This window comes from Gouania willdenowi, chromosome 13 (assembly GCF_900634775.1).
Source record: "Gouania willdenowi chromosome 13, fGouWil2.1, whole genome shotgun sequence".
Taxonomy (NCBI): domain Eukaryota; kingdom Metazoa; phylum Chordata; class Actinopteri; order Blenniiformes; family Gobiesocidae; genus Gouania; species Gouania willdenowi.
This window is the reverse complement of record NC_041056.1, coordinates 9,192,196-9,206,502: the sequence shown is the minus strand read 5'-3', so window position 1 is coordinate 9,206,502 and position 14,307 is coordinate 9,192,196. Positions and strand designations below refer to the sequence as shown.

At 38.5% G+C, this 14,307-nt stretch overlaps 1 protein-coding gene across 11 annotated transcripts in view; it reads right to left on the bottom strand.

The window, feature by feature from the left end:
• The window catches only part of robo2 (roundabout, axon guidance receptor, homolog 2 (Drosophila)), a 401,621-nt gene that overhangs the window by 210,541 nt on the left and 176,773 nt on the right, over window positions 1–14,307 (bottom strand). For 10 of the 11 annotated variants that reach the window (XM_028464058.1, XM_028464066.1, XM_028464064.1 and 7 more), the window contains exon 2: window positions 6,045–6,371. In XM_028464058.1, the coding sequence (XP_028319859.1) occupies window positions 6,045–6,371 (327 nt within the window). Of the gene's footprint in view, window positions 1–5,114; window positions 5,190–6,044; window positions 6,372–14,307 lie in introns of those variants that run through there. The other variant, XM_028464067.1, reaches the window with a different exon arrangement.

Genomic DNA, 14,307 nt, shown 5'->3' with positions numbered 1-14,307 from the left:
TTTCCCTGCAGGACTTTAGTTTCCAGATCCTTGCTCTATTTCTGCCAGTTGGTCTCTTTCCATGCACAGCACAGGAATCCTTCGGGTGAAACTCTTTATTTACTGTTTGCTTCTGTGGCAGAAAACAGAGGTAAAAGCAATCTGCATACTTTAGTGTGCAAATGACTAAAGAGAGAGTGTGTATGTGTGCAAATAATGCTTTTATGTGTGGAGGTCAGGAAGCTCCAGGTGGATAGATGCAGAAATGACACATTGAAAAAGAGATGTACCTTGTTCAATGGTTCCTTACAAGATTATTTTCTACATTCTTGCCAGCTCTTACCTTCTATCTTATCACAAGAGAACAAATATACAGCGCATTAAAAAGATTGCCAATTCATTCTTCATTTTCTCTGAAGTTTAAAAATTGGTGGTTGTGTTTGTAAAGCATGATGACAGGTGTTTTTGTGCTTGTAAATTTGTGAATTTAAACAATGGTTCCAGTTGAAGATAAGCAGTCCTGCTAAGCTCGGACTCCCCCACCTGATCTTGTTCTTCATGGCCACCCCTTTCATTAGCCATCCATTCCTTCTGTTGGATAACTCAGGAACAGCTTGGTGTCGTCCTTCCACCCTCTCCCACTCAAACCTAACAGTCCTCTGTTTTCCTATGAATGACCTCGAAGTACAAAAACCAAATGCAACCAAACGAGTCGCTTAATTGCAGAACAGTGTATAATATCAGCAGACCTTTTTAAAAGTCAACTGTTCCCATTCCAAGCGGCATTTACAGCTAACGCAAGACATCGGTTTTATTCTCTTTTTTTTTTTTTTCATTTGCATTTTTAAAGGGCGCATACTCAACAAAGCGGGAAGGTTATAGATCAACAACTCAATATTCTGTGTTCATTCCTTTATGAATGTACTACTTGCTTCAGTGATTACGGTAGGTAATGCATGCACAATGCGAGAGAGCCCAAGTCACACATTCTGCACTCGTTTTAAAGCTCACCTGTCCATCCGTGCACTGTATCTCGAGCAAAAAGTCCATGTCCAGAAGAAAAGAAAGGAGGCTAATTAGGAGTTTTCCTTTGAAAATCACTCCAGGTGTGCCCTGTCACACTCGCATAAACACAGATATTTGCAAGACAAGGTATTTATTCAGTCGTGGTGACTGCAGGTAGCAGTTCTGACACAAGCTTCCCAGTGATTTATGAACTGGCTCATTGACCTAGTTTATTCTGAAAAGAGTGAAAAAGGGCACAATCCTACTTCTATGCCAAACTTTATGCAAAATAATCTGCCTTGCAGTCACTTAAAGAGAAATAACATGGTAACAGTTTTGTTTTATGGGGTGTAGGTAATTAGGTTGACCATACATCTGGTTTTACCCGGATATGTCCTCTTTTCACGTCTTGTCCGGGGATATTTTACAAATTCATAAAATTGTTCGGGTTTGCCAGGGACTTTGAACGCATCTCGGGGGATGTCACCAGTTTCTGAAAGCTAAGCAGTCGATCTTTACAATTTACATAATCATTCAAAAAAGCCGGTGGATTTAATTGAAAAGGTTATTTATTGAAGTGTATATTTAATGATTATTTACTGCTCTGTAAGCCTTGAGTTCATGTGTTATAGTGTTAAAGTCTAGGAGGAGATATATCTCATATTGTTTCAATGATTGAGAGAGTATATGAGATTTTTAAATGACAGATTGTTATAATGCATAATAAATGTGATTGACTTGAATCACCACTGGTTTCAGTCTTTGTTATAAAAAGAAAAATATATGTTTAAACTTTATTGACAATAGCAACTTATTTATTTATTATATTGTATTTTGCCGAAGAAAACGTCAAGTGCTTTGAGTACGCCGAGGTTGGCCCAAGTGTTCTCTTTTTTGGAAATCAAATTAAGAGATATTATAGCATTTTTAAACATGCAGTGCCAAAATACGTTATCTAATTGCACGAGTAGCTGTGTTTCCATTACAGATTTTTGAAAAATAAAAGTATAATTGCGCTTTGAACGTGTTTCCATTGAAGGTTGTCTTAGGCAGGAGCCTTGTAACTCCTGTTAAATCTCATCCCACTAGACTTTGCCACAGGAAGACACATGCTTGAAACCTCCTTATAACGCTCTGCATTCCTTTGTTGTTTCATGTCTAATGTGGCAGTAATGATAATAATCGTGACCAGGTACGTCAAGTACTGTGATGTGTATTTGAGGAAAAAGTGTTTCCATGGCGCTTTTGCGACACATTTCAATATCAAAACGTCTGAAAAACAATCTCATGAAAACGTAAAAACTCTTCAGCGATATTTGAGTGTAAAATATAGGTGTTTCCATTACCAGTTTTTATTGCACTATTTCGATTTTGCACATTTCTACAGGTAATGGAAACACAGCTAATGATGTTACATTTCTACCTATACTTGCACAGTGCACACCTAGACCTAAACACCACAAAGAGTTAATGCAGTTCATGCTCTCACGCTCCTGTCGGCTCAACAATGTGGGCTCTACATCCAACACTTGGGGATGACATGGTTGGAGGACTAACCCCCTCCACCCACACACACAGACACACTCTATCACCTACATTAATAATGCAGACACCTCCTCAAGGCCTCTTCCCCCCCTTTTCCTCTACGTTCCACCTCTTCTCCTCTGACAGGGAGAGTGGTGAGTGCTGCCCAGCTTGATGTCCAGTTTACAGCAGCGTCCCTCTCCTCGGTGGACACCGAGTTCAATCTGTTTCAGAACTGCAATTCAATTATCTCACCGGGGTCCTGTTCAACCACTCGTGAAAGGAAGAGGAGGGGCAAAGGTGTGTTCAATACGACAACGGTAGGGAAGCAGGGGTCGGGGAAAAAGTGGGGGTGGGTGGGGTAGAAGGGGTTTACAAGATAGATCATAAACCTGAACCCAGCGCGACATAGATATGGATTCAAATGCTGTTATTTTCCTGTGCGATTAGCTTCAGCTTCACTATGACGAGACGGATGTCAGGACCTGATAAAGCTAATCACTGCAGTAGAGCCAATGCTGGGGGGATTAGGCTTCTTGGCCCCCCGTCTGTTCCCTCCTCCCCCCAAGGCCCCTAAAGACTGCAGTGAAAGAGAAAGCTGAAGAGAAGCTCTGAAACCCCCTACCAAAAAACCTGTAAGATGACCCGTCGCCCATTCTCTAATTTGGAGATCTTGTCTTGATGCAATTAGTGTGTGAAACATGTGAAATCAAACAAATATGCACCGACTGAAAATGAATAACGTGAAATAACATAATGTGTAGCGAATATATTTGAAAACTCACAGACATGAACAATAATCCTGCAGAAACACCTCAGGCCATTTCTTTTACTATGACTTGAATTACCTGTCATTAAAATTGCATCAACTCAATAATGATTCAAATATACAAAAATTATTTAAAATCTAAGAACATTAGCCGCCTTTCCTTCCCTTTATTGCGTCGAAATTTCATTAAACGCCCGAGGCTAATTCAGGAAATGTTTACTAAGTGAATAATTTATCAAATAATTCCACTTAATTAAACTGTCATCAGGATGTCATGTTATAATCCACAGGCTTCTTTTTTAATTTTTTTACATCCACACAATCTGCGTCACTTAGACACTACCGTTATTTTCCAGATGCTGCTGTTCAGTCAGCATGGGCCAAATTTTGTCACTAAAAATGAAATTTAAGGCCATTATTTTGTTTTAATAGAGTAGAGAATACTATTTAGAGTGCAGGGGAAGTCAGTGTGATGAATATTGAATCTTCACCATCTTTAGTTTTTAATCCCAGTTTTATAATGTTGGACATATTTTAGTTTTTTTTGTTTTACCAGATTAAGACATAGGCAGTGTTCGAAATGGCACGCTCCGTACTATACACTACAAACTTGATGAGTAAATACTGTACTGTCTACTATGTATGATTAGCATGATACTTCCAAGCTTCCCAAGATGCATTTTGAACCTGATACGACAAAAACCTGAAGCACACTGACGTTAAATATATCCGTTGATTCTCCACATTTAAAAGTTCTGAAATCATTTTAAGCAAGAAAGTGACCAAGTATAAAATCATGATGTGGAAACCCATTCTATGTCAACATTTCGGAGATTTTTGGAGACCCTCCATTGTGCTACTGATAAAACTTCTGGTTAACAAGAGCCTTGTTTACAAAAGCCTTAAAAACTAATGGAAGACAAGAAGAGATGCTTTTGTTTTGAAAAGGCGATGTTTGATTTTTAGCTTGAAGCTGGTCCAAGGACTATTTTACATTCTGCTCGCAATGCATCATGGGGCGGTTGAGTATGACTAGTGTGCATTCTTAAAAAATGTCCCGTACTTGTGGGTATTTCTTGCATACTCAATCTTTTCATACCATCCAATGTGAACGCACTACAAACTCATTTTGATGTCAGACTTAGTATAAGTAGTACGGTAGTGACATTTGGAGCACAGCCATAGTGGAGGTCGAAACAAAGATGTAAAAGATTAAAATTCAAAAGTTTGTTTTGATCTTTACTGTAAACACTCTTATAGACATTGTTGGGAATGTTTTACGCATTGCATTGTGGGATGTGGAGTCGGGTAGTCAGATGTGTTTTTTTACTTCAACCGTATACATAATTTTTTGTGCAAATGATGTTTGATTTATTGATTTATGAGGCCTACACTATGTCTTTATCTGAATAAAAAAAATAAATGTTTCCAGCAGCTTTAAGCAGAAGTTGGATGCAAATCCAGGTTCCAGCCATTTTAAATGGTTAATTATATAATAATACATTAACTGGGTTATTAAATGTGCTAAACCTAATAGAGTCACCCTCAGTCTCCGTCTCTGTCTCCAAGTATTAGTCATAATGCCCATCAGATGTGTGTTCTCATTTCTTCACGTTGCTGCCTTCTCTTATCTCCCCCGACCTTTAACCCCTCACCCATAAGGCCACTCAAAAACTCATCATTTCTTTCCAACCCCCTATGCTGCTAAAACACATACTACCTGAGTGAGAAGAGCATTGAAAAAGAGTAAGAAAAGGTGTGAGAAGGGAAATATAAAATAATCTAGAGAACTTCATCAATTTTTCATGAATTTTCATTTAGAAGAGAACCCTCTTACAGCGATCAATAGATCAAGCTGCTGTCACATGGTTAGCACCTGGGGGGCTTCTGGGAAGGCCTCTGGAGAGTAGAGCACTGGATCAGAGACATAGACCAGTGACCACCTCCCCCCTCTCAGGTTCATTTTCCTAGGGAACACAGTTCGAGGCTTTTTTGTGGTTTTTTTCCTGCTCAGATCTGACAAATCTCAACCATAAATGAGTAAACCATAAGCTAGTAGTACAATAAAGAAACATCACGTTGACTAATTATTCGTAGAGCCATCTTCTCATCAACTAAAAAGCAAAGCCATTCCTTCAGTAAACAGGAAAGTAAAACAGATTAAGGACTTTTTAATTAACCTCTTAAAGTAATTTTTCCAAGAGCCTTGCAGTTTCTTCCCAAAAAGTCTGCTGGGAGGTTAGATCATCTTCAAGGGTAATCTGAGCAGCAGCTATCATTTTATCTGTGTTGGCCAACACAGCCAGGCTTAGTTAAATATCCTTTCATTCCTCCCACTCTCACCTGTGAGAGACATACCAACATGACTCCATTCTTGAGCCAGACAGGTTTTTTTTATTTTATTTTTTTCCAACTCAGGGGTTCGTGAACTAGCATAAAGCTCACCCAAATGCTAAAAGAAATTTGCCCAAAAAAGCCTTCATTACAGTATGTGTCACTAGTTCATTATGTTAGAGATTGATAGACCTGACTGTTTCTTTAAAAAATATGCAGGACATTTTGACAGTGATGGCAAATTAAGTAGAGTGTAATTACAGCTGTCTGAAATAAATGCAGAGCTTTATTCTCTGTAAGGCAATTAGACTTTCATTTAGTCTAGGCACCATGTTTTTCCTTTACAATTAGTCATATATTCAGTTATTTGATATTTTGGAAACTTTTGAACATTTCTCCGTCACGCAGCACAAAAGAGAAAAAGTAGACTTACATGCTACTTCCAAAGAAGCATTGCGACTGACGGCTTCTCCAAGGTAGTTTCGGGCTACGCAGACGTAGGCCCCCTCGTCTGGTTTGCTCCGCCGTCCGTGAACGATGCGCAGGAAGAAAAGGGAGCCGGAGGGCAGTAGCATGCGGTGAGAACGTGAGTCGTCTTTGTCGGTTTCAACTCGCTCGCCATCCTTGTACCACTCCACGGTCGGGACCGGCCGACCCTCCGCTTTGCAGTTGAGTGTGGCGGGCTCCCCTTTAGACACAATCAGGTCGGAGGGGTGCTCCACAATCCGGGGTGGGGAGTCCTCTTGGCGCAGACGGGATCCTGAGGTGGCGGGAGAGGAGAGAAGTTGTTAAACATGTTGTCAAAACATATTGATATTAGATCAGTGACTCAGTGTAACCATCTGGAAAGATTAAAAGTTATCCATTTTGCATCCAATTTATAGAAATGTGGTTCTATGTACAATATAGGTGAAATTTGCACCTTTATTAAAACAATTATTACATTAATGAAGCTTATATTATCATTACAACATGTACATTTGTAGTATATAATATTACTGTAGGTACATTGTTTATGTCGTGCTGGGTCTTTCAGCACGACAATGATCCAAAACACACCGCCCGGGCAAAGAAACAGTGGCTTTGTAAGAAGCATTTCAAGGTCCTGGAGTGGCCTGGCCAGTCTCCAGATCTCAACCCCATAGAAAATCTTTGGAGGGAGTTGAAAGTCCATGTTGCCCAGTGACAGTCCTAAAACATCACTGCTCTAAAGGAAATCTGCATGGAGAAATGGGCCAAAATACCAGCAACAGTGTGTGAAAACCTTGTGAAGACTTGCACAAGACTTGTTTTAGAAATTAACTTGTTTTGTGACATTCCTTTTATTTTATACGTATTGTTCAATAAATTAAATCAATTTAACTTTACAAAAAATTTTAAAAAGAAAATATTTAAAAAGTGTAAAACTGTATATTTTTATTTATTTGAATTGTTATTGTTGTTTTAACCTTTTATTTTAGTTTTATACATCCCGTTTTTGGGAAAAAAAAAAAGTTAAAGAAAAATTAGGATTGAGGTCTTGTTTTACGACCAAAATATACAGCAACAAATACAGATGTGAAATGTATGTATGTATGCACTGTAATGCTGAAAAAGTACAAGACAAAAAAGAACAAGAACAACTACAAATCATAGTGAAATGTTAAAACATGATACAATAATATGTGAAGGTTTCATTTATTCAGACAACTTTCTTTCCAGGAAGTTTACTTTGATCTCCTGACATGTTTTGACTATCGACTGCCAGCATTCCTCAGAGGTGTCTGCTGATTGCTTTGATGTGGTAAAAAAAGATGTTTGAATAAATGAAACCATAATATATTATTCAAAAAGAAGACAAGATGAACTTGCTGGATTTATTGTGATATAATGATATTACTACTACTAACCTCAACCCATAAGACATAACAAACAGCCAAATGTATCACTAAACAAATCAAGTTTGGTGCTAACATACACCATGTTGATTGTAAACTCTTTGTCCGAGGTCACTTTGGGCAATTTGCATTAAGAAATATATCATTTGAAGAGTATTATGAATACTGACGAAGACAGCATGGTGTGTGTCATGGTGAGCTATTGTAGTTAAAAACAATGAAAAGGCACAACTAATAGGTGCTTAAGTGTTTCTTAGGTTAGAAACATGTTAGAAAAAATAGCCAACCCTTTAATCACCACCTCAGGACAGTCAAAAAGCCTCCATCTGCTCAGCTGACTGCTATGAGCAAAGACTTGTGGGTAATGGGACCCATGGGTGTACACAGTGAATGGAGGAACAGAGTCAGATTACATTTGAGCGACGGGCAAATTATACATTTGCCTCGTCGCGTATTTGGCTTTTAGTACAAGTCAAGTAAAACTGCTGGGTTTAGTGTGGAAAAAAAAAATGTGATGTGAATACAAATGTTTTGGGGCCTGGACAAAAGTGTGGAGCGCTAATCCCCAGTGGCTGAGACCCTTGGCCCACTCCTTTTCATGAACAGCTTGTAGCGGGTGAGCTCTGGGAGTCTGGCAGCTAAGATAATGCTCCGTGAGTCAGAGTGTTGTGCGCCTCTGACCAGGTCTTATGTATGGAGATAAGATGCTGGAGGCCACACATATACCAACTTGCTCTGCATGTTCCACTCAAAGAGACACACACTGACCACACACATTTACATCACACAGGCTGTGGGAACCACACAGCAATCAAATAGTTTGATCTGGCCTCAAACCATCAAAGCAGCTGTAAAGGGATTTTGGGGAGGGGCATAGGCAGAGATTGAGATTCTTGCCAGGGGAGCAAAAGGAAAAAATGTAACTAAATATATGGACCGTCTTGCGATTGGCAATGTGTGTAACATATACTATAATACAAAAATTATCACTAACATAATTGACAATATTTTCCAAGCGTCGTTTGTTGTTGTAAATTAATGATAAAAATCAGGCTGAGCGGCAGCTTTCTGCTTCTTTTTGCTGCAGTACCATACATGAACTGCTGGGAGCAGTGTCACTTCATCACTTGCATTGTGAAGAACAATTGCACAACAGAAGAAGAACCAACCTAAAGTCTCAAAAGTTTGAGAGTATTTCTCTGAAAACTTATAGTACACACCGACGAACGACAAATATTTTGCACAGTCACTGTGTTTTATGGAACTTAAAATATTTATACATGTATATTATATCAAGAATTGTATTTATTCCCCTATACACAAACTCCATGTATAGGGGAAAAAGATAAACTTTCCCAACATGGACTCTTTAGTATTTGCCTTTGGAACATGTTCAATCAAAATTCAATTTTGTAGCTCATTGGTTAGCTGCTAAACTTCTATATCGAGCTAGTGTTGCATTAAGCTCAAACCTGGGCTTATTTTAGTCCTGATATGAATTGTTGCAGGTGTGTGAATGTGAATGAGTGCAGCTAATGATTGTGCCCTTCCCTGAGGCAGAGTAATAAGCTAATAGGATGAAGGCCTTTTGTGCTTGTGTAAGGGTTTATTAACTTTATTTCTCCATGAAAATGAGCCAATAGGTGGTAGTTTCTGCTCCACCACGCCTCATATCGAGAATTTCCCATGAGAAACTGGGAACTACAGCTAGAGTAGATATTTCTGCTCACTATAACTGAAGCTGTTAAAAAAAACTTGCTTATCAGCACAAAAAACGTCCTTCTAATGGGGGGCAGGCAATGTATGTATGCACACACACATACACGAGCAAACACATTCATTCACAATCACTGTGTGACTGTGCACGGATTGTTGTGAATCAAGCATCAGAACAGTGGCATTATTGACCTCTGAACAGGAGGTTGTTTGTTCTCTCTTCTTCCTAATTTGGGACTAATTTCCGCCATTTCCCTGTCATTGATTAGTGATCAGGCCTGGTGTCCTGTGTCAACTGGGGCCACCAAGTCTGTAATGGAGGGGGGGGGGGGGGGGGTATTTGATGCAATGATCTGATTTTCTTTGAATTATTTGGAAAATGTGGGTTTTAACAAACATTTCGTAAAACAGTACTGGTTCTTCTCCAGCCTTACCCTTTCAGAATCAGAGGTTATCTGTAAGCTACTCTGTAGCTGGTTTCTCTTACACAGCAGGTGCAAAGTGAAGTTCACAGCCTGGCAATAAGTGACTTAATAAATGAAGCAGTAATTAACACTGTGACATTGATAAATGGAAACCAAGATAAAGGACGTAGACACGGAGACCCCCATTTTGCTAGGGTTATATCCACATTTACCGTTATCTTATTGGAGCATCTGCTCAGTCCATAATCTACGAGCCTCCCGATTGCTTTCCACTGTGGCCAGCGTGTGTGTAGAGCGCTAGACTTCGGTGACATTCGATTTTTATCTGTCTAATTTCTTTAAATCCAATTTGTTTCCAATCTACAGCCTTCTAATCACTTAAACGTCCTGACTCCATCTGCTCTCCCCTTTCCTGTAGAAATGAACACAGCAGATGCCGTTACAATTGTCCTTTCCTTGCCAGTAAAAGCCAAGCACACGCACGCCCATACGGGACTGGTCAATGTCCTTCCTGAATAAGGTGAGTCAGGTGTCGAAGAAAGAAAAGGTTAAAGGCACATCCATATGCCACAAAGTATGGTCCATCAATCTCAATATTGGATAATCTCAGCCTTGCCAACTAGTTCACCTTCAGGATTTTCATGCCAGTATATTCTAACACACCCCTCGACTTAGTATACTGAATACCCCTGAATATGGACAATTCAAAAGGAATAAATAACAGGTTGCTATAATGGCAATAAACAGACTATGAATAATTGAAATAAAAATTACAGGTGAGTGAAAAATCTGTGTACCCTTTGTTCTTTGGTTCAAAATAACAAATAAACAGTGTGGTTATTTTGTTTTTCTGTTTTATTATTAAATCTGGTTCCGTCTGTGTGAGATTTGGATATTTATGGGGAAACTAGGACAAGAGCTTCATGTTTTACACAGAACGACTGACAGACAGACTTTTATTTTGTTGCGTTTGATAAAAAATGATCTTGTATCATATCGTCCACCTCACACCAATGGCAGAGGTGTAATTTGTGTGTCAATGGTGTTTTGTTAAAGAGTTATTGATGCTGGAAGTCCGAATCTGTGAATATCTGCTAACTTTACCCAACAGTGTTACGGTCCAAATAGTATCCAAATAAACAGGTGACTGGGGAAACTTTTACTCCCAGACAAAAGAGAGTAACGCATAAGTCACATTACTAGTGAATTGAAATGTTATTAATACATAAATAAATCAAAACCAAAAAAATGGATGTTACGTAAAACATGTGTGATTAAAGGAACCAGAGGTGGTGTAATGATTCTATTGGTGCTCCTCATTTCTTGTGATCAACTTCCATGTGTGTTGACGGCTGCCATTAGTATCTAACAGGATTATAACATGCAAAATAAACATTGTTACTGCCCTCAAAAAAGCTGTAATTGTTTTTGCAAAAGTGTCAAATCGTAGAAATTCTAACACCAACTGTTCCTCACACCAGCCTCAGAGTCGATAGTCAGTCACCAGTTTATTTGGATACTATTTGGACTCACCGCATAACCAATCATAAATCATTTTTACGAGCTGAAACATCCACAGACTGCATAAAAACATGAGCAGGAGCAGAAAACAGATCAAATTACTCCTAAACAATCCTATTGTGTAAGGAGACATGGTCCAGGACCTGGCGAGGGAAACGAAATGAAACGAGGTGCAGCGGACTTAAGTTATCGCTCTAATTTTCCAGTAAATATCCAAATATCTCATAAACACAACAAGTTTAAGGAAAAAAAAAAGAAAAAAACAGAAAAACGCTGCTTATCTGGTTTTTGGTATTTGTGTATTTCTGTTTTAGTTTTAAATCAGAAAAACAAAATAACCACACTGTTTATTTGTGATCTGATTTGGTTTTAAAACGGAATAACCAAAGAACGAAGGGTACACAGGATGACAACAGCTTTGGGGACAAATGTCGCATTCCTTCTCTGGGTCTTACAGGCTGGACAGTGTAACCTGCGTCCTGAAGGGAGGAGCTTAAAGGATGAAAACAAAGCATGATGTCGTTTAACTGACTAAAACTAGACGACCTGAAAGAGTCTTGAGGAAAGACTACGTCTAGCCAAAAGACTACGAATAAAACTAAATCAAAATGTGTCGTACAGATCCATCACCCTGCCATCAGATCAAGCACCTCAGAAGTTAAAGTTAATTTCCTGCCTCCTATCGGGCCTCCATACCCGCCTTTTTATCGTAAATGGTCTTTCTGTTGCCCTCTTAATGCGATCATTGGTGCTGTGCAATCAAGTGCTCTCTGAGCTGAGGCGAGTGCACTTCACTGGGTCTCAAGGTACACGCTCCAATCAAAATGCTGTGTTTCCCCCCCCAGCCTCAAATAACACCACCATTACTTTCCACCACTATTGTGCAGTCATCCACTCTTTGGAGGAAACAGCAACCAGAGAGCAAAACAAACAAGCACACAGACGAGGAATGAAACTCGAGAGAGATTACTGAAGCAGAAGCTGATTCTTCTTTGGCTTTTCTTTCCATCTACTCACGTCAGCTCCAGTGAAATAGACACCATTTCACACTGTGGTTACCAAAGAAATGTGCTGGATGTCAAGTGTGCTCTTCCCCTCTTCTGCGTTTTGCTCTTTGTATAAAACAAAGAAACACATTTTACCATAAGCATTTTGGAATATTTCCAAAATCCGATGAAAATGTAAAACATGACTTGCTAAGGATTTCTATTGACTCCACACCAAGAGGCAGCTTTTCCTCTTACTGTGTTGGCCATTTCTTTAGATGTGCAACAGAAGGTTTGGCCTTTGATGATTTTTCGGTAATTATTTTTATTAGCTCCCAAGAGAACCTCTAGCCCACCAACCAAATCAATACGCACAGCAGACTGAGGGGAGAACATAAAAAAGGCCTCCCTAAAGAGATATTAGCTTTCCTGCCAACAGACACATTCTGATCACAGGTAACCAAGAGCAACCTTGGACTGCAGCAAGGCGAAAATATTAAAACTCAACATCAAATACGAAAACCAAGGTTCAAACCAAAAACTATCCTCTGGCTACTGAAACTGCATTTCAGACAAAGTGTTTAAAATTTAGCATATTTCCTTTATTTCCTACCGCTATCAATCTCCCACTTCAGCTCCCTTTGTCTTTACTTCCTGGTATATCCCCGTCTATTGGACAGGACGCTACCCTTTTACATCATGACCTCCCACTGACGGTGACGGAGTCATATCCGTCATGCTGTCAGGTTAAAATTGTGACAAGTTCACGCCTTAGCACTGGCTGGTCGTGAACGTGACACATCTAAGCATCTTGCCCGCGCTCAAGATTCATCTTCTTTATTCAGGGCTGTCAGTGAGCTCCAGTTTAGCCCCAAAACCAGACATGTAGGAGTCACTAGAGTCTCTGCTATGTGTAGACTTAGCGTATACGCAGAGGTGAAAGTAACACATTACAAGTAATCATGTTACTGTAATTGAGTTGATTTTATGTGTACTTTTATGAGTACATTTTTAAATCAGTAATTGTGCTCAAGTACGTTTTAAAATAAGTAATTTGTTACATTTCTACACCCAACCTTTACCAAGAAAATATCCTTTTTTTGTTTTAAAATGATCATCGGACATTGTGAAACTACAAAAAATGAAATGACCAAACAAATATCAAATAATCCATATGTTCTCACTTTCTTAGGTTCAGGGTGTGGTTTCTACCTATTATGTAATGTTGTTACCCACATGGCACTGTTTAATAAATGTAGCTATACTTAGAGCCTGAGAATTATTTTTTTTTTATTATTATTATTTTTTGAATTGAATTCATTGGTGTTATTTTATTAATTTTCTTTAAATTGTATATTTTGGCAAACCATTTATTTTATACATATTAATTAGTGGAAAATAAATTAAGTTTCAATTGTGCAAGATCTTGTCTCTTCCTTTAAGTTTATACATGAGATGTTTACTGTGTGCAAGGGAACAGTGGCAAGATTTGTTACCAGAAATAAACATTGGGGGTGAAATTAACTAATAACTTTTACTTTGAGTACTATTTAATTCAGCTCCTTTTTACTAGTGATGGGTGATATGGACCAAAACTCAAAATCACGATATTAAACTTGATATTTTCAACTCATCTCCCTGTGCTTTTCATGCTGTTCTGAGAAGTAACGAAAGCAGCAACTCATAAAATGAGTATTTTAACAGAAAATAATCTAGAAAAATTAATATCTCAGAATTATGGAAACATTGTAAAGAAGGACACTGTTTGACTGTACTATACAAACAATATTAAATATTTTTATGATGATTTGTAGTGTTCGACATATGTTATAAATCAAAACACGTAAATAAAAAAAGATATATATCAATATAGGCTATATTGTTATTTTCTATATCACCAAAATAGAAAACTTGATATATCTTTAATTTTGATATGTTGGCCAACCCTACTTTTTACTTGTACTTGAGTATTTTATGTATGACTTACTTGTACTTGTACTTGAGTACAATTGCAATCAAGTCATAGTACTTCTACTTTAGTAGAATATCTTTACACCTCTGAGTATACGACAGGTCACTGACCACAAAGAAATCCTCATATTGATGGTAAAACTGAAAGGTTTTTTCAGTTAGCTCACTACAGCTAGCAAACATTAGCTCTGTTCCACACA